The sequence below is a fragment of the Parasteatoda tepidariorum genome, chromosome 10 (assembly GCF_982258835.1).
Source record: "Parasteatoda tepidariorum strain Cologne lab strain chromosome 10, Ptep-v5.0, whole genome shotgun sequence".
NCBI classification, from domain to species: Eukaryota; Metazoa; Arthropoda; class Arachnida; order Araneae; family Theridiidae; genus Parasteatoda; species Parasteatoda tepidariorum.
Genome location: NC_141764.1, coordinates 42,174,104 through 42,195,635, shown reverse-complemented (window position 1 = coordinate 42,195,635; position 21,532 = coordinate 42,174,104). Strand labels below are relative to the sequence as shown.

The window sequence follows — 21,532 nt, the reverse complement described above, 5'->3', positions numbered from 1 at the left end:
CTCTTTCCCTGTTATTTGTAAATAAATCATTTTATTGTTTTTTTCTGCTTTTCTCACGAAAGTGACATGTTTTTTAAAAATTTCGTTTACGCTTTTCAGCAAGTATTTCCATAATGAATCGAAGTATTTAACTAATAATATTTGAATATTATATTATAGCACAAAAATCACATAGCCGATTTAAATTCTTCTAAAAATATGGATGACGTTGAAGCAACAATTATTTATGATAGCTATTTTAAATGCGTATCTTGCTGCTTAAGCAAATTTAAACGAAAACAATAAATTCCATGCATGATTATTGAAATGTAAATTTTTCAACATGCGCGGATTTCTTATACAGGGGCCGGGAAGTTATACGAGTTTCTCTTATATTCTTTATGAACTATTATAATGTCCCACACTAAATTATTAGTCCTTAAAGATCACATTTTCTTTTGTTTTTGAAGACATCTCCAAAGTGAAGTCGTGAAACAGCTCCCCGTTGAACAGAATAACCTATTTCAATTTCGCTAGTTATTAAATTATTTCGAGTCAAAGGTTTAAGATATTAAGGTATTGAGATGAGGCACGATTTAATTGTTAATTTGGCTATTTTTCAGCTTTTAATTCCAGCTTAAGTAGAATTTTTAATAAAAATTTCTTTTTTTCTTTAATAATAATAGATTTCATTTGCTTTTTTTTATTCAAGAACAAAATTATTCCCCGTGCACCACTAAAAAAATGCAACACGAGGCTTACAGACGTAAGTATGGTAGCAAACAATGTAGGATTTTTAAACAGAAATACATACTAAAAGGGCATGTAAAATTTAGAAAAGAAAAATAATGATAATAGAAAAAAAAAACATTAAAAAAGAATGAGAAAAAAGAAAATTAATATAGTACACAAAACAAAGTGATTTATAAAATTGCATTAGAAACAGAATCAATGAACTTGCAGAATAGTTTGAAGATGGTTTTGTTTCCCACAAAAGTTCAAAGAGGGGGAGGAAAGTTAATATTGAGCGAATTTAAAGCAATTAAGTTTTTTTCAATTTTTTCAAAATGTGAGCATTTTACAATAAAATGCTCAACGTCTTGTGTCCCTCCAATATTGCAACCACATAGATCACTGGATCACTTCAGTTGCTTTTTAATTTACTATTTAGATAACATTACGAGTCTTCACAAATTGTAATTGAAACAGAATAAACTAGAATAAAACAGAGTCAACTTCTATCTTTCAAAAAAGTATCTGAACTCAAAATATTAATTTATAATCACTATTTTTAAGGCTTATCTTGCTTTTCTCGATAAAATGAAAGATAACAATAAATGAGCATCGGAATATTCCCTCAATATGTTGAAAATTACTTTCAATACATTTTTTTTTCATATTGTGATGCGATTCCATCCAAGTTTATTGTCCCTTCATGACCAAACGTTCTTTAATATTTTCTTGAAGTTGTGAAATAACAAAGCAACTGCCACTTTAACTGAATCCATCCAATTTCTACTTCTCTGGATATCATATTTTCCTCAGGGCAAAGTGGTCAGTATATTCACGGGATAACTTTTCAATGTTATTAGTTTATCTGAAATTACTGTCCTTCTGTGATCAAATATATATGTGCAGTTACCCCTAGTTTTCCCTTCCTAAGTTCAATGAATCTGATGTTTCAACTGAATCTACCAGCACTAATTCTTTGGTTGTCATATTATTTTGAGTTTAGGGTATAATATTTTAAGTTTAATACGAGAACCAATAATTAAGCTTCAATTCATAATGGCCATTGTTATTTTAGTATCGTCTTTACCTTTAAATGAGTAAATATTTTGTTTTAAATTAAATTTTTTATAAAAATTTCTGTTTATATTTTATTTTAGTCAGATACTTTTGCAACGAATCAATGTAAGTAATTTTCAATTGATATAATGTAATAAAATATAATCAACATCTATTGTTTTAAAATTTGAGTCAATTAACTGAAAATATAAATTTCTTACTGATGCTTATCTTGTTGCTTACGTAAATCAAAAAGATAACAGTAAATTCCCCGTATGTTAAGCAATATGTAAATTTTAAATCATGAATTCATTTCCTTAACATCATAAGAAGGTCCTACTGATTTCTTTAACATTCTTTGCAAAATATTTTTAAAATTATGATGCAATTCCACCCTAAATTACTGCGCCTTTATGATCAAATATTCTTCAATATTTTCTTGAAGTTGCCTGGAGTTGTGAAATAACAAAACATCTGCCGTTCTAACTGAATCTCTCCAATTTCTACTTCGCTGGGTATCATATTTTCCCCCGGCGCAAGACTGTCAGTATCCTCAAGGGGTAACTTTTCAATGTGATTAGTTAATATATTTTTGGACATTTCAGAGGGAAGCATACTTAATACCCCAGCAATTTTCGAAGCAATATGGATGACAGGAGCATATGCGTCGGGGGAATTTAAAGACTTGGCAACTTGCCACATGAAAAGATGCTGGAACTTTTTCCCTAGTTAATAAAGAGATTTTTACAGGAGTTAGGGATTTTTCCTTATTTTATATTTATTTCCTTAGCTCCACAAAGTTAGTTCCTCACTGCTTTAAATATTTGCGATATCCCTAACGGAAAATTTTTCTGCTTTAATAAGATTTAATGTTGGAAAAAGTTTAGGTTATAAACTAATACATATTTTCGAAAATTAGATATAAAATATGCAGGGAGGCGTGTTCGTTTAAAAATTAATCTAATAATGTTGACATATGTTTACTTACATTCTTATAAAGATAAAATTTGCTTTTAAAGAAATTTGTTACAAAAAGCAAAGTAATAGCATTTTTTAGTTGCTCCCCGTAAATTGTACAAGTTTTTATGTTTGTTACACGTAATAAGAATAAAATGTACTCACTTTTTCTTTTACATCATTATTTTCGTAATTTAGTATTTTAATTAGTATTTTCGTTGGTTTTTTGGAGGTACAAATTTAAGATTCCGGAGAATTGCTAATCTTTTATAAAAATATTGTTAAAGGCTGCTTCAATAAAAATTATTTTCAAATTTTTTTTTTCAAAATTTTAAATTTATTGTATTTAACAATTGATATGCCTGCAATGGTTAGTCTTATCTATAAGTTAGTTTTTCTAGTAGATTCTGCCAAAACATATAGGATTATCTTCTGGATTATTGTGCCTCAGTTTTCATAGAAAAAGTAAAAACAGCATTAAAATACTGTCCTTAAGTTAAGGTTAATCTGAAAGCGTATCGAGCAATAGTGTCGATCTTTTATTTTTATGTATTTCTTATCCACAAGATATTTTGCATATTTTTTTGTTATGAAAATGTTAAAACAGTTGGTAGTTAAATATTCTTCTTACAATTAGTGCCAAAAAGTTTTATAAAAGATAATTCAAAAGCAACGGATCTTTTTTTTATTAAGTAACTTATTTTTTTTAAGCCTGAAAACCCATATATACTACAGTAACTAATTATTTAACAATAAAGATATTTTTTTATTTAAATGGTATTCTTTTGACAATAAATCACATTTTTTTCAACTTAGTTAAACAAAATCAATAAATCGAATAAATGAGCATTATTGTATTTATTAAATTGTAATTAAGTTTAATATTTTACATTTTATTTTCAAATTTATACAATAAAAAAGAAAAAGACATTTTATCATTTTGTTCAGGGTAATTCAATAAAGCTTCAAACGTTCCGTTTTTTTGTTAAGAAGGTTGAAACAATCAGTATAGTCCTGTGTAAAAAAAGTCCATCGAGAAAATACTGAAATGCTTTCTTCAGGTAGATCCACAAAGTATGTTTCAATATAGAAAATTGCAAATGTTTTTAAATTTCAGAATGTATATTGAAAAAAGTAAGCTCTTATGCTCAAATTTTAAAGTGAAGCAATGCGAGTTCAGAATACATACACTTAAAAAACCATTTCTATAACATGTAACATAATGATATTTTAAGTGTTTGATATGCTGAGGAAAACTAAATTGAACACAACCAGATCAATTTCCGTTAAAAATACCTTTACTTTATTTTATTTAGTTACAATTAGCAAGTATTACTAATTAATATTGTATCAATTGCAAAAAACGCAAATTAAAAATCTGAAATATATTACACGCAAAAAATTTATAATTATGCATTTTAGTTTTAACCTATTTATGAATAAAAAATTTAAAACAATACTATGCTATTATTAGGTAACATATTCTAGATAATTCAGTAAATATCATGCCTTTTTCGCTTCTACACTGTAAAAGATTCGGGATCAAATTACGGTATAAAATACTGGTACTTTCAATGCATCATTAATTATTCCCCCATTTTACCATAAAATACTTTATAGCCAAATACATAAAATACTTATGTTTTTGGTTATAAAGTATTATATATTATTATTCCGTACTTTTTTTTAGTAATATTTATTTAATTGAAGTGATTTCGTGATTTCGCGCTACGTATTGCTGCAAAAACTATGGTATATTCGATTTTTGGTTCCGTTATATGTTGTGGTAAAAGTAGAACATATATAAAAAGTAGCCGCACCCTAAGTGATGGTACTTTTTATCGTAGTTAGATGAAGAATATTTTACAGTGTAGTAGGTTTGGGATTTATTATTATATTTATTAAACAAATTTTTTTATTCTCAAATTATGAAACAGTATAAAGTATGTTTTTCTATTCTGGCAGGAACTAAAGTTAAATTTCACTTACATATTACAAAAGTTAAAAATGTAGCACAGATGATTATAAATGCAAGATAAAAATTGCATGGAAACTTTTGCAATAAAATTAAAATGCTTAATTGAACTAAATAAAAATCAAAATAGCGTACTTCAAATAAAAGTTTAAAGAGAATTACGAAAGTTTACAAGAATTGAAAATCCAGAGAGATTTATGAAATAGTTGGAAAACAATAAACAAAGCCATTGTCATTCATTGATGTTTTCTTTTTCCCTTCCCGAATTTCAATTTCGCTTTTCAGTGTTCATAAATTATACTGTTCTAAAGAAAAACTTACATCCTTTAGTTTGGCGAAAAGATTTCTATCTGACAAACTCATTATGTCAATACAGATAAGAGAAACATTCAAGTAAAGCTGTTGCTTTTAGAAAACGCTATCGAGAAACCCTTGCCATCTTCTAGTCTCTGCTAATGTTTTCCAGAATGATTTATATTATGACTCAGGCTCGGGAGGTAAAGTAAAATAAAGAAACGACAACATAGATTAAATAAAAGTTCTTCGAAAGAACATTTTTATTTGTACTTTTATACACTTCTAAATGAAAATGTCACTGTTTTAAATGGCTGTGCTAGATTTTTTTTCAATTTAACGTCAGATTACAGGGATGTTGAGGTCTCTTTTTGTTGGATGTAAAACAAATTGTTTCTACTCTAAAGTGGAATTTTTTTCAAATTACTTAATGTCTCAAAAACGTGGTTTTAAACAGTTGTTTAAATATTTATTAGAACTTTGTTTGAGCTTTTATACTTCAGTAAAAATGCTTCAAGAACAGAGGCAGGGATTTGTTTTTAAATATTTTATTATTTTTATTATTAGCTAAATTTTATGGTTGTAATATTTTATTAAAATTTTATTTTCCATTAAAAGAATTTTATTGACATCACCATTTAAATAATAAGTAAAGAAATAAGTTTTCTGTCTATCATTTTGTTTAAATACTTATGAGAAATTTGTTTGTGCTTTTATATTTGGTTAAAATGCTTTAAGTAACGTCTGGATTTTTAAAGTATTTCGGACTAAAATTAATGGTGAATGTTAACTTATTTATAAAAATTATTTTCATTCAAAACACTTTTAATTATATAAATATTTATATTAATTTTATTTGTGCTTTTATATTTCATTAGAACTAGTTCAAGAATATGTAAATAAGTTTATATATTAAAATTTTGACTTTAACGCATGTAAAAGAAATTAAATATGGTTTTTAATAATCAATATAGTTTTTTTTCTAACAATAATCATCGTATATATTATTATTATTTATAGTATAATAGAATATTATATCATATTAAAGAACAAAGTGTGAAATAAATGATAAATGCGATACAGAGTGATAATAAGTAATAAATATCAGTATTACTCATACTATTTAGTTATGTATTGAAATTATTTAAACATTGATTCATAAATTAAATAGAGATAGAATAATAAATTAGTTGATAATCTTTGATAGTGCAAATATTGAGCCAAAACAATGTTTAGAAACCAATGATGCATTATCATAGATTTTTGGATGTTGATTTCTGAAAAAAAATTAAAAAAATCTATCAAGCTCAACAATTTTTGATGAATTCAAATTTTTGATATTCGCAGCTACAAATAGTACTTTAATCTAGCCTTTTGTCTCATTAGTCTTCTCATCTGAATTAAACAGGGCATATTACAGACTGTTCATGATATGAAAAAAATATTGTAATAATATGGGCGTAATTTTTATAGAATATTTTAAAAAAAATGGCAATACTCTTATTTGAGGGGAGAACTTTAAATAATCATATTTTGACAAATATGGAATTGTTGTTTCCATTGTATTTGTGAATTGAAATGAAACCAATACCCTGTCAGTAGTAATAATAGCCTCAACAATGTTACTGATAAACCCATAGAAGTTTCAGTTTTACACGGATTAGTAATCCTTTTGACTTGAACCTATTTATGAGTCTAAAACTAGCATTTAGATAACTAAGACATTTTTTTATGCATTCTTCTACCATGCATAAAAAAAGGAAGTTAAGTCAATATAACTAATATAGATGGAATGAGGTTTTTAATTTAAAATTACAGATTTAGATTTATTTCCGTCAAGACATGCAACAATTGCAAATTCAAAAGTATTATACCCATTAATTTATTACTTTTTAAATTACTGAGTAAGTGAAAAAAAGGACTTTTTTAAAATTCAATTTCTCGGGAACTGTAAAACTGATTTCCATCAAATTTTGTATTTTGTCACGTAAAACTTAAAAAAATGTTTCTTTAAAATTATGTAAAAAAAAAATTGCATACCTTACTATTCAAAATTTTTGTCTACAATTAAAGGAAATAATAAAAAATAATAACTATTAACTAAAAGTTATTTTCGCATGGAATTATCTTTGAATAAACAAACTTTCTAATGTGTGCAAAAGTTTTCAAATCGCATAAAAAGTTTTCAAGATATGGTGAAATACGCAAAATTTAAAATTAACATTAAGTACTCAAAACTGACAGAAAAATTATGTTTTTGTGTCTGATTTCGTAAGCTATTATTGTCTGCACTAATTAATTAGCATATTTGAAGTCAACGTCTCAAACATTTACGATTGAGTCCTATAAAGTAAAGATCTCCTCATTAGTTCATTTTTGCGCTCTGTACATAGATTTGAAAAAAGCCCACCTCACTTAATTATGTAGCAAGAATTTAGTTTCTCCATCACTCCAAACAAAATCTTTTTTTTTTGTAATCTTTAATTTTAATGATTCTTCATTTTTTACAGCTGACTATTCTTTGGCGGAATCATCAAAAGGATTAACTTTTGTGAATGAACCACCTAGTGATGTAACTTTTTTAAATACATACGGAACTATCATTCCTTGTTCTGTCACTGGAAGTCCTTCACCCACTATTGCTTGGCGGACGGAAGATGGCACAGTAGTGGTTAATGTTCCAGGATTAAGGCATGTCCGATGGGATGGTTCATTAGATTTTCCACCTTTTTCTCAAGAAGACTTCAGAAAGGATGTTCATACAGCAGTGTACAGGTGTGTTGCAATGAACAGTATTGGAATCTTAGGAAGCAGAGATGTTCGTGTAAGAGCAGGTGAGCTAAACTTGTTCAAAACTTTCTGTGCAATTTAAGATTATCTATCAATTCTTACGATTTCACAAGGTCAATAAATAATAATTATTCAGACATTTCATGCATTACAAAAGTTCAATAGAAACAAGTAAATTGTTTTGTGAGTTAAGGTTTTCATTTTTTTTTCACTTCTGTATTTTCTTCTGTATTTCAGAATTAAGTTCTTTTTTTTTTACTTTATGGTTCGAATAGCTTTTAAGAGCTTCAGATCTAAGTTAGATCTTAAGTTAAGTTAAGAGATTTTAGATCTTAAGTTTTAGACAGTCTCTCATGTGTCTTGAAAATTATCTCGATAGAAACGAAGCTCATTTTTGATATTTTAGAAAAATATAGCATAAAAAGTGTATAAAAATATATTGTTTTGAGATATGTGTAAGAAATATCTTGAACTTATTGAAATCTTATTATCTTATTTACTCATTTAATTTATTAAATCTTATTTATTTAATTTTATTGATTATTGAAATCCTATTTATTTAACGCTAAGCTCCATACCACACTGCATCAACGGTAACAAAATATAAGTAGTTAAATATTTATACATAGCGTAAAAAGAAAAGCAAACATAGCGAAAAAGTGTCGAAAATAATCCAACTACTTAAACTAAGTAAAAATGTGGCAAACGTACAAAGTATATGAATGAATATTTAAATTGTGCGTCATATGAAAATTTAGAACTTAACAGCAAAATCACTTATAAAAAAACATTTTTTTTCTCTTTTGAGAAGTAAACGTACCATACACAAAATCGAATTGATAATTAGAAATCAATTCATAACATGATAGCTAGCAACCTTACTGCAAACGTTGTATTTGCGATTTGATTGACACAATAAGATGAACAGGTTAATCATTATTTCCTATTTATTTTGAAGAATGAGCAAAGGCACGTATAAACCATTACAAAAATCTGTATTTTTTATTTTTTTTTCCTTTTGAATGTTAAGGTTTTCAAGAGCAACATTTTTGAATGATAGTGAGTAGTGTGTTTTGATTCAATCGGGATATAAAAGGACTATATATTTATGCAAGCTAAATGGCAACCTCATTGCACATGAACTAAAATTTTTAACTTTCACTTTGTTTCTAGCTTACATGATAAATTTTCTTATCATTTATTGCTCAGATGGAGTTTTGTGATAAAGGTTACTGCTACATTAAAATCTATCCAGCAATGCTATCTGGATAGCTATGTGAATTTTTTTTTATAACTTTACCATTGAAATATAGCAGCTAATATCTTCACCAAGCTATGGACATTTCATATTTCATTTAAAAGCAAGGAAATATTAATTATCAAATGCATAAGCTGTAAGAACTCACTATAATTTTTTCTGCAATCAAGAACTGATTGATTATTAAAAACAATCTGAGATATTTTAATATTTTGTTTATAAAAAAAATTAAAAAAGTGTTTTTCTATTCTGCATAGTCCATTTTAGTTCAGCATATTTTTACATTAAGTTTTAATTGCATAAAATTCTTATACATTCATAACCTTAAAAAACTGATAAATAGATTCCAAAATAATCAGAACTGCGAAATTAAATTTTATACATTTTATTAGTAACTTTAAAACGATTTTGCATTGAAAGCAAATTTATTGAATTTAAACCCATAGTAAAATCCATAAAAGATCATTCCTTTCAAGCAAGTATAGTTTTCATAACAACGAAAACTTATTCTTTCATTATATAGAGCGTTATAGATCTCAAACAAGACAAAAGTAATCGCCTTGAATTAATTTTATATTTTATCGCAAGTGCACAAAAGTTGCAAGTACAAACTTAAAAAAGTTATTCTTTCCATTAAATGAATTATGGCTTTAATCGCTACAAAAATCTATTTCAAGTTTTTAAAAAAGTCATTACTAGATATTAAAAAGTAACTTAATTTACATTAAACTCATGTAACATTTTTTCTCTCCTACAAACAAAAATTGATAGCAAACTTATAGGTTTTAACAAACATTTTTTGCAAAAACCTCCAAACAAAGATTAGTCCTTCCATTAAGTGCATTACAGTTTTTATCGCATTAAATGCTTATTCATTCTTTACATAGAGTCTCCTAGATCTCAAACAAAACTCAAGCAATCGGCATTGAATAAATCCTAGGTTAGGTAATTTCCGCAAAGAATTCCCACCTGCGTCTGTAGAGTCCAGTTCCCATGAGAATATTTGCTTTCAGTAACTGATTATCTCAGTTACGCAGTCCTCTTTCACTAAAAAATCCTTTCGGTGCAAAAGAATATAAAAAAAAGTTTAGCAGATATTGCTGAAGATAACATAACCTATACTCTAGACAGAGTTGAGTTTATATATTTCTTACAACTTTGAAACTTAATATTTATATGATTAAAGAAGTTCCAATAATAACAATAGCAATATATATATATATATATATATATATATATATATATATATATATTCTGGTTTTTTAAACTATAGTAACACAAAATTATAGTAACAGTTATAGTAACCCACATTTAGTAAATAATACAATACCGAAAAGTAAATTTAACCTAATAAATGATTTTTATGCTATACCTTATGCTATAATTATAAATTTACCAAATTTTATTATTATGAAGTATTTTATTGACATTTTTATTGACATGACAGGTATATACCTACTATTGCATTTAAAGGCATCAGGCAGAAAAACAAATCTTAAAATGCTTTTCCTTTAGTAAAAAAAAAACTCAATTCTGTAAATACGATAAAAGATGCTTTTTCGGTAAAGTCATTTCTGTTGTCAAACTTTTGAAACTTAGTTTGCACGGTCGTATTTTTAAAAAAAATCAAAAATTTACTTTTATTAATGATATAACATAAATTGCATAAAATTTTATGAATTTCACTTATGCACACAGATGTGAACTTATAAACCAGAATTTGATGATACATTTTAACTTTTTTCCCTTCTTTTGTTTTAAAAAAATATTTAAAAAATTAAAAATGCACAATTGAAAAAAATAATTACTCAAAATTTAAACATTTTGGTTTACTTAACAATAAAAATGTACAGTTTCAAATAAAAAACAGTTAGAAAATTATTAGTTCAGAAAATGTTCAGTTTTTGGTAAACACAAGTATTTTTTACTTTCTCTTATATAATCAATTTTACAAGCCTTTTTATTATTGTGCTGAAATAAGAAGGTTTACGATAAATATTAAATAGTATTTTTCGATATTTTACGTAAGAAGTTTTGCTAATCTCAAAAAATAATTATTAAAAAAAATTAAATATGGTAATTAGCGAAAAGAAACTGGAAGGACTATAAATCCATTCATTAAGAATTTTATTCAGTTAGAAAAAAGTTAGAAATAAACAATTCCTTATTTAGAATGTTCTCTGAAATGAAAAATCAAGATTATTATCTGCTTAGTATAAGAAAATAGCGAAAAAAGGACCTCGTAGAATTAAACTGCTTAGCTATTAATTTTAAAAAAAAAACTTAGACAAAGAAATTTAATTTTCTCGGCTGTTTGGAGAGTTCTTTTATTTAATTACCTTTCACTTTCAGCTGGAATAAAGTATGAAAAATCGTTTTAAAAATTTACCTTATAATTAAATAAAATATTCGGAAAAATCTTTAATGGTTGTTATCACATTTTCTAAACTTAAATTACACAAACAGGCAAATCGATTGTTCCAAAATTAGAATTCCATGTGCGTCAATGAATAATTTTAAAAATATGTATTTCATTTGCAGTTATATGATTTTTATACTTATTTGAGCTTAAGAGATTAAATAAATGTTATGTTTTCAAAAGATCTATTCTACATCATTTTTGTTGGAAAATCAAATCTAGTTACACTTTAAATAAACCATAAATTTGTAAGCAAAAGGAAAAAAAACACATAATATTTTTAATTAATTAATAAAAAGGAACATTTATTTTTAAAACTGCAGTACATAATGATGAAAAGTATTTCTAATGGAAAAGGGTTATTTATGTATGTATATGCATTATTTTATTTAATCCAAATCTGAGAAATAAAACAAGAAATGTATTAGGAAATATTATTAATGAATTAAATATTTTTATCATAAAATTATCATTATTGATTATAAAAATTACAAAAATGCTATTAATAGTAACAAAATAATGCAATTAACAATAAAAAGTTAGGCATCTGGAGAACTTGATTTATTTATTTATAATTTGACAAATCGGAACTGAATAAATTTATATATAATTTTTTTAAGAATATATATATGATAATGAAAGAGATATCTAATTAAATTTCTATTTAAAATGTATTTTTTTGCTCTATTAGCTTTTTTTCATTTTATTTCCATACATGACTAATTACTTTTACTTTATCTGAAGAAAATTAAATATGACTTCATTAAGACTTTTATTATAAATTCTTCGCTTTTCCAAAAAAGTTAATGCACCATTAAAATAAACTCTGTTCTAATTAATAATCGTCAATAGAGTTAATTAAAGTAAAAAATAAATGTAAACATAAAAGTGATTCATAATACATATTCAATATTTTAATAAAATATATCCGAATGCATTTGAGATATCAGAATTTGTTTTTCTTTTGAAAAGTAATGTGAATCTGAAATCCAATAATAATGTTTGTAGTGATAGTATTAAGATATTATTTAATAATATTTTAAACACTTTTTTCTGTTAATCAAATAATCATAAAACTAAGAAATACTTCGATTTTATATTGAAATTTTTATACTACTAAAATAAAAATATTTGAACTTTTTAACCAGCAAGTTATTGCATGTTTCCATACGTTTGAAAAAAGATTTTATGATTTAAAATGTTAAAAAACAATGATTTTTTGCAATAAAGCTTTAAAACAGTTTCTTTAATGCAATATTTGGGAGTAGTAAGTACAGAAAGTTCCAACAAAAGTATTTTTTTTAATTTATTGACTGATAAATTGAAGAAAATTAACTATGATAAGTTTTCTTTTTAAAGCTTGATTGCTTGATATACCGGAATAACCAACAAATAAATACGATTCGAGCGATAATAGGGAATACCTAAAACTTAATATCAGATATCATTACAACTGCCGCCAACTACAGAGCGTATCTCAAATTTTTAGTCATTATCTATCTATGCTAGTTACATGTTGAATTTTCAAGAATACTTCGGTGAATATGATTCTTTTGAGTAGAATTTGTCAAATTTTCATTTTTAAGGTATTTCCCAGATAGAAAAATGATAAATAAGCCTTGCATGCTGTAAGCATGTAATTCTAACTAAATAATAATCATAGTTTTATAATAATAATTGAAATTCATCTTATGCAATCCGTTTGGTATATTTATTACGAAAAATACTTTAAGTGAATGTAAAAATGCATAAGCATTATAAAATTAGTGAGTACTTAAGTGAATGTACTTTAAGTGAATGTATTACCTATTTTTTTTTTAAATGGAGTTAAATTTAATTTTTTAGAAGCAGCTATTTTAAAGTACTTAACTAAAGTAGTTACGAAATGAAAATAAACTATTATTCTAAAATAAATTAAAGTTCTGAAAGATATGTAATTAGTTAAATAAGTATAATATGTAAGTCATCAATTCCTAACATTATACAAGATAAATGTATTTATTTCCACTTCCTAATTCTTTAGAAATAATAATTTATCCTTACCTGACATAAATATGATTATAAGGTTATAATTACTATTATAATACAGTTATTAAAATAATTAAATATGAAAGGAAAATAATCATAATAAACTATATAGTTTATTGCAAATAATATATTCCAGATGAAACAATGAAAATAAACTAATCCGATTGATATTTTGCTCACCATTAGGAATTTGTCTAGTTTGGTCAAGAAAATTTTTGCTTACTCAAAATAAAATATCGTACTCTTAAAATATTACGCAAATTACATTAATTAGTGCTCGATGTCTTGTCGTGTTATTTTCTTTACAAAATAAACCACTGTCTTTTTTTATTTCCCTTGATCGATGCATATAAATTAAATAAAATTATTTAATTTTTAAAATTGTCAAGTCTAATATGATTAAAGACATTTATTTATACTTTACAAACATAGAGTTTGATGTCAATCTTGACTCAAAGTTCTTTCTCTAAAACTAAAATTAAATGTTACTTTAAAGTAATATCCTTATTACAGAGCGAAATATTATTTGTGTATAAAGTATTGATAGAACCTTTCTTTGATTAACAATTATCACAACATTTGCTTTTGTTTCATTTATGATACCCAAAGGGAAATAAATAGTAGGAAATTACATCCTATCAAACTAATATTGATATAAAAATTGACTCCCTAGATTTCAGTGAAAAATTTATTTAGTTCTTGACTTTCAGTTAATACTCAAGTAAATACTTCGAATAAAAAAAGCAATTACAAATAGATACATAATAATAATAATACAAACTAAAGTGCGTAATTTTAATTTCATAAATCTGCATATAATAAGATAACAAATGATGCAAAATAAAATGCGAACACTAAGAACAAGTATTTATAACATTTATAAAAATAAAATTATTAGCATAGTTTAATAAGCATAAAGTGGTTTAAATAAAATCTAATATTTAAATAAGCACTGCTTACTAGCTTTTTATTATTTTAGTTAATTTTCAGGCAAATAATTATTTCCAACCGCTAATGGCACAATAAGTATCGAATTTCATTAAATTTATAAAAGTATCCATTGATTGTAATTAGTTTTATTCAATTAATTTCTATATAATTTCAACTTATTCCAACTCTCAATATGGATTAATACGAAATGAAAAAAAAAATACTTGAAATATAAAGGGGTATAGGAGAAATCAAGTATTCAAGTAAACACTACATGCAAGCTATTTTAGTTTATTTAAGCAAAGAAATATTTCCAACAATGAGAGGTACCAAAAAATAATCAAAATGTATTAAATCAATACAAGTTTACAATGACTGTAATTACTTTTATTCAATCGATACCTCCACACTTTCAGCTTTGCTTTTTCATAATTTGGACGAATTAAAGGATAAAAATGCAAATGGAAACTGACAAACTACGCAGATTCTTTTTAATTTCATATTTCCCGTTGGAAATGTTTCAACTTCTAAAGATAAAACTTGAGCACGAAATCCAGTCCTTAAAAAAAAGAGACAAAATTGTTTCTCATTTTGCCAGTTAAAACGAAACTAAGCTTTTATCTATATCCATAAATAAATTCCGGTTATTAATTTAAGGCGCTTATCTTTTACTGATAGTATGGTAGGATGAAATTAATTAGCCCCAAATTGTCGCTAATTGCGCTGGGCTGCTGTTTCGTGATCCTCCATTTTGCTTCCGCTAGTATTGATTTCTGAGCTAATATTTTGAATTTACGACCTGAGAACGATGAATTCTATTTGCAGAATTACTTTAGAATCATGATACATTGATTATGATTATAGTTAACAAATTTCAAATGAGTTAAAATGTATAAGGTTGTCATGTGATGGGAGTATTGATTTATTTCTATACCGCTTTGAAATATTTCTCTTGGAAATATTTTATGCAAATGTACATCGTTTGCTAAAGATGCATGTTTGTTTTGTGACATTTATTTTCTGTGAGTTTGAAATTCCAGTTTGTTTAGAGTTCGTTAAATATTTGAAAGATAATTTTATGCCGAAACATTCTAGTGGTATAAGAGCTTATTCCCATTTATCAAATTTGGGAAATATTGTAATAAGGACAGTGTCATAGAAATATGTTGACTGCATAATAAATAACTTTCTTAATCTGAAAACATGTTCGATTTTATTTTAAATATAATTAGTTACTGCTCAGGTTGGTAATTAACATTATATGTTGGTATGAATTTTTTAATTAAGAAAAAATACTTACATACTTTTTTTATAACTTATAATAAATTTATAATTTATTAAAATTATAATTTATTTCACAAAAATATTTGTGCAGTTATACTGTTCTGATTTATTTTTTCTTTAGAGGGGCTTTTTGTGATAATTATGTAGGTTATAACGATCTCAATATACGGTGAGGATAACGGAAATTATTTGGATTTTTTAAAAAAACATTTTTAGACTGTAGTTGTATATGCTAGTTGAAAACTGGTAGCTATTTATGCAAACAAATGTAAAAAATGTCTTTAAAATAGAAATTAAGTTATGTGACTTTAAACAACATGCAATATTTACTATCATATACCATTATGTACATACCTGCCAGAAGAACGAACATTCAATCATGGGAGGATATATGTTTTAAAAAATGTTTCTACGCTGAAAAATGTTTCTTATGTGATTTATCATATACTGCTTTGTTTAAAATATTTTTCCAGGGCTGATTTTTCTGAATAATTTTTTTCTTATAACTAATCAATATTCCCCCCAAAAATAATAAGAAAAAGAGCAGAAAAGCTATAGGATATTGGAAATAAAATATTATTCATTATTTTTTTGCATTTTTATTATTATTTAATTATAGATAAGCATTAATGATTATTATTAGCATTTCTCTTGGAATTATTTTATGTAAATATATAGTGCGTCAAAAAAAATGGAAAGCAATTAAAAACTTTTGATCTAATGATCTTGACGTTCCAGGACTCAATCTTAATTGTTTGAGAGAGTTATCTCAAATATGCTAATTAATAAGTGCATACGATTTTTCAGATTACGACATCAGACACGAAAGCATACTTTCTCTGAATAAACATTTTTTTCGACGAATTCAAATTTTTGACTCAAAAATATAGGAGAATCTGCTCTCAATAGTTTGTTCAGGAGAGCGCTTCATAGTTTCTACCCTTTAATGATGATTTCACTTTTTGAGTATTTCGCTATAACTCGAGAACTTTCTATGCTAATTGAAACATATTTCACACAATTATAAAATTCATTTATCCAACGATAATTCCGTGAAAAAATAAGCTTTTAGTAAATTATTTTAATAAGAATGTTGAAAAAATTTGAATTGTAAGGACATTTAAAGAACATTATTTTACTTGGCAAAATACAAAATTTGAGCAAAATTGGTCGAATTGCTCCTAAAAAATATAAATTTAAGCATTTGATTTTTTAAAATTGTCATCTAATTTATAGAGCAATAAGGCCGAAAATGTATGTAAAAATGATTAGTAGTACATAAGAATACATATAGTACATAACAATTTACATAGTCTTAAAGATTGACATAGCACATAACGACTTACATTTTCATTACTTTTAAAGAAAACAGATGATAGCTTTCCTTAAAATGAATAGCCGTTCAATTCAATCATGAATGATTGAAACCTGACATCTGCCAATTACAGATCACGATGCTTCTATGAACATCAAGAACTTCGTATTCGTGAGTATACGCACGAAACAAAATGAGTTCGACTATGTATCGTGTAATTATTATATATCTGATTTTTTAGCTAGATTGCAGCCAGCGAAAATGGATGTTTTAGACTAATTTTAATAAAAAAAAAATTTTTTTAATTAAATTCAGCATAATTATGTAGAAATCTAGAAATTTTTAAAATCCCAACAATATTTTGAATTTCACTTCATCGTAAGTATCAAAATTCATAAAAATCATTAACATCATCAATTTATGATACATAATATTTATTTTGTAGCATCGGTATTTTCACGACCAAGTTCTTAAAAAATCCAATTTATTTTTTCGCAGCGAAAGTTTCCACGGCAGATGGTAGTTTTCTTTAAAATGAATGGCCGTTCAATTCAATCATGGATGATTGAAACCTAACAGATGCCAATAACCGTTTATCTCGATGCTTCTATGATCATCAAGAACTTGGAATTCGTGTGTATAAATACGCACAAAAGAACGATGACTTGGAATATGTATGGTGAAATTATGTAAATTAGATAGCTATCAGATTTCTTGGATAGCCGCCAGACGACGAAGTGAGATATTTCAGATTCACAAAAACTTTGATTTATGATAGAATGATGCTAAACTGAGATTGATAATGGGTGAATAACGATCTCCAAGGTATATATATTTCTGTGTAGTAGGCTTATATTTTGCAAATCTAATGTGCACTTTTTTTAAAAAAAAAGTGCAAAGGTTTGAAAAATCTCGAATGTTGTTTTTAACTGCTTCAACATTCAAATTTTCTGTTTGCAGGGTAAAACGTTTCAACAAGTTATTTAATAGAAGATGTGGATTAATATTTATTCTAAGTTATGTATCTTTTTTCTAGTAAGAAAATAATACGGTTGAGAAAATTACAAGGTTTTATAAGAAAAACTATTTAAATTAATTAAATTTAAATTCATTAAGATTTTTTTACCAAATATTTTAGATCAATAATTAAACCTTTTTATCGTCACCAAATGAATGTGGTTTAGTTACATTAAATATAATCTGTTGGCTTATTTATTTGCTGCTTATAGATAAATTAAAAGTATTTTTCAAATTGAAAACGACGATTTTTCTACGTAAATTATAAAATAAAATTAATATTAGAAATTTGTTTTGTTCAATTTTGTTTTAAGCATTTTAAAGTTTCGAAACTGAGTTTGGTAAATTTCGGATAATTAGAATTGTATATTCTAGATTGTATTCGAATAACTGGATTGGAATTGTCAATACTTATGCAGAATAGAGTCGAAATAATTTCTATGTATTTAAATAAAATTTACCTAATATTTCTAAATATAAACAAAATTTATCTAAATTTTTCAAGACAGAAAAAAAAATTCGTTTTTTTTCTTGAACAATAATATTGAACGGGAATAAGATTTCTTTATTCAACTGTAAGTTGTTTTTTTAACAGTCGTTCATTTGATCACGTGACTTCTTAATGATTGAATTCCCTGTAAAATTTATTCAATCAGTGCCAAACACAAATTCAATTTGAGACTTTTTTTTCCGTTTCAAGCAAAAGCACATTTTTAAAAGATGATTCATAGGAATCCACAGTATTGAAAGACAATAATAAACCTATAAAACTTGATAAAATCTAAGATAGAAAAAACTATTACTTATTATTAAACGTAATATTTATAAAAAATGATTAAATATGCTGAATATGATGACTATTAAATGAGAACAATAATTACTCACTTCTAATAAATATACAAACGATAACTCATTAAAACATAGTAAACTCTTGGCAACACGTATTCCCTTTGTGCGGAACACATATTACGATTCAGATTATTTTCTGTTTAAAGCAAAAGCATATTTTTTACAAGATGATTATTTAGATTCCCTCACATTAAAAGAATGAAATAAGCTTTGAAATATATATTACTCATGATTAAATGTAATGCTTAATTATAACGATTAACTATGATTTATGTATTTAATAATAAATAAGCTCTGTATAAATAAGTATTTACTAATAAATAAGCTTCTTTTTGTGTTATATTTTGGTTTGCAGAGGATAATAATTTTTGCCATTATTTTTTAGTTTGCAACGCATTTTATGTTTAACATTACAAATTCACTATAACCGGAAATATTTTAGCGTTTCGTAAACAAATCAAGATATCATTCAATATTTTTTTAAACGCCTTAGTATTTTTAATGCCATCAGTTCCTTATCTTCATTTAGGTCCACAATACCAAATTTAAAAATGACAATGTATTGATATAAATCAATATCTCTCTCGTAGACGGAATATATTTACTTTTTATTAACTGATTGCTAAAGAAGAAATAGCTTGATATGCATTAAAATATATACGAACATTTATTTTAAAATAGACTGTTTTATTCAAAATTTCAGCATTTTTCTTTAAAAATATATTATTTTGCTTAAAGATATTTACTTTCTTTGAAAAGAAATTGGGTAAAAAATATTCTAAAAGTTGCATTACTAACAAAATCTTTAAAGAAATAAAAAAAATGCACTGAGGTTACTGATAAGAATAGCAAATGGCAAAGCAAAGCACTGGGGCGACAAGCATTCTGGCCAGGGGAAACATACCAAAGAGGTTCTTAAAGCGAAGTTCACCGATGTATCATACACTTGACTGGCCATATAACAGGGGTATTTCACAAACTAAGAGAAGTGCTTCAAAGATTTTCCATAAAATTCTTCAGATAATTTGTTTTATGGATGAATATTTAAAATTGGTTTTTATGATTATTTTTTATTTGATATCAAATAGGAGGGCTGTAGTATTCTTAAATTACGTTTTTTAATATGGCAACGTACAGTAAAATTTTATTCCATGATTATTTTCCATGCATGATGAATTTAAGAATTTGACTGAAAGTTTGCAGTTACTGGTAAATAACGCTTGAAAATTCCAGTGTTGTAGAAATATTACTCAGTTTTTTATAAAATTACTTGCGTACTTACGAATTTTGTAAATAGAAACAAGATAAAAAAATTTACTTAGTAAAGAGTACTGTACAACACAGTGATGTAAGTAAATTTAACCACGTAAATATAATTGCTAATCAAATGTAAATTTATATTTCATTTCTAACAACTTAATAGTTGCGTAAAAAAGAATGAGATAAAAAAAACTTTTTAGTTTTATTTCATTTTGAGTTTGTGGTTTGTTATAAAAAATATAAGTAAAAGTTATAAGTAAATTATAATAAATTATAATAAATAAAAAAATAATTTAAAATTAATTAAAAATAATAAATTAAAAAATAAATTTTAAATTAAAAATTAATAATAAATTAAAAATTATTAGTAAATTATAAGTAAAATTATAAGTAAAAATAAATAAAAGATTTTTAGCGATTGTAAATTGCTAAAGTTTTCTAAAAAAATTCTTCATATTCAAGAAAAAGGACTGCAGACCAAAAGGGATATTATTAGTTATTGTTCATCTAAACATCACATATAAAATTCTTCTCGCAGACGTAATTCTTCATTATTACTTTTTCAGATGTAATAGTACTTATCTAATGTTATAGCATAATTAATGTTATATTTGTTAGCAGAATGAATTTATATGAAGTTAATGATTTCACTTGATTGCAATTTCATTCAATGACATCATTTGTAGCTTATGAAAATTTTGATAGGTTTAAAGGCATTTAAACAAGATGTTTTACATAATTGCGGTACCGCTGTCTCATAAAACGAAACGAGAACATTTTACCCTTATTCTGCTGCTTGTTTCGTTCTTCCTTGGAGAATTAGGTACGGTACGGTACTTTTTATTTACATTGCTCTAGAGTTGCGCAATGGACTATTGGTGACAGTATGGGAAACATCTCTGTGAATGATCCGGAGACAAAATACACGCGTCACATCCTGTTTTACAGAGACGACACATTCATTCACCATACATCCACAGATCATAATTTCGACTTGAACCAGAGCACGACTATCTCCGATCCAGTATACCCAGGGGTATTTATTTGTTATGGGATGTTAACTTGGAGGTTTTGGTGACCCAGAGAGATTCAGCGTGCACCAGTCACCATTCTGTAAGCGGCAAGTCATTGGAATTGATGTATGAATAAACGAAATATAAATTTTATTATTAATTAATAATTGAATTATTTGGTTTAACAATCTGTCATTTTCCCCTTTATACACTTGTGAAAATATATTACTTTAAGCTGGTACAGATTCTGGGAGGAAAAGAAAGGCCAACGTTCTCACTTATTACAATTACAGAATTATATCGATGAGCAACAGAAATGGCAGTGATAATTAGTTCAACATCTCCAGCTACATGTTGGATTATTATTTATTGTTGT

The 21,532-nt window shown here is 25.7% G+C and overlaps 1 protein-coding gene across 11 annotated transcripts in view; it reads left to right on the top strand.

Annotated features, from left to right (window-relative positions):
• The window catches only part of LOC107441504 (cell adhesion molecule Dscam1), a 434,487-nt gene that overhangs the window by 45,483 nt on the left and 367,472 nt on the right, over positions 1-21,532 (top strand). For all 11 annotated transcript variants that reach the window (XR_015429993.1, XR_015429992.1, XR_015429995.1 and 8 more), the window contains exon 2: positions 7,504-7,827. Coding sequence is in view for 7 of the 11 variants with exons in the window: in XM_087154077.1 (XP_087010203.1) it covers positions 7,504-7,827 (324 nt within the window). In the remaining 4 variants the exon portion in view is untranslated. The remainder of the gene's footprint in view (positions 1-7,503; positions 7,828-21,532) is intronic.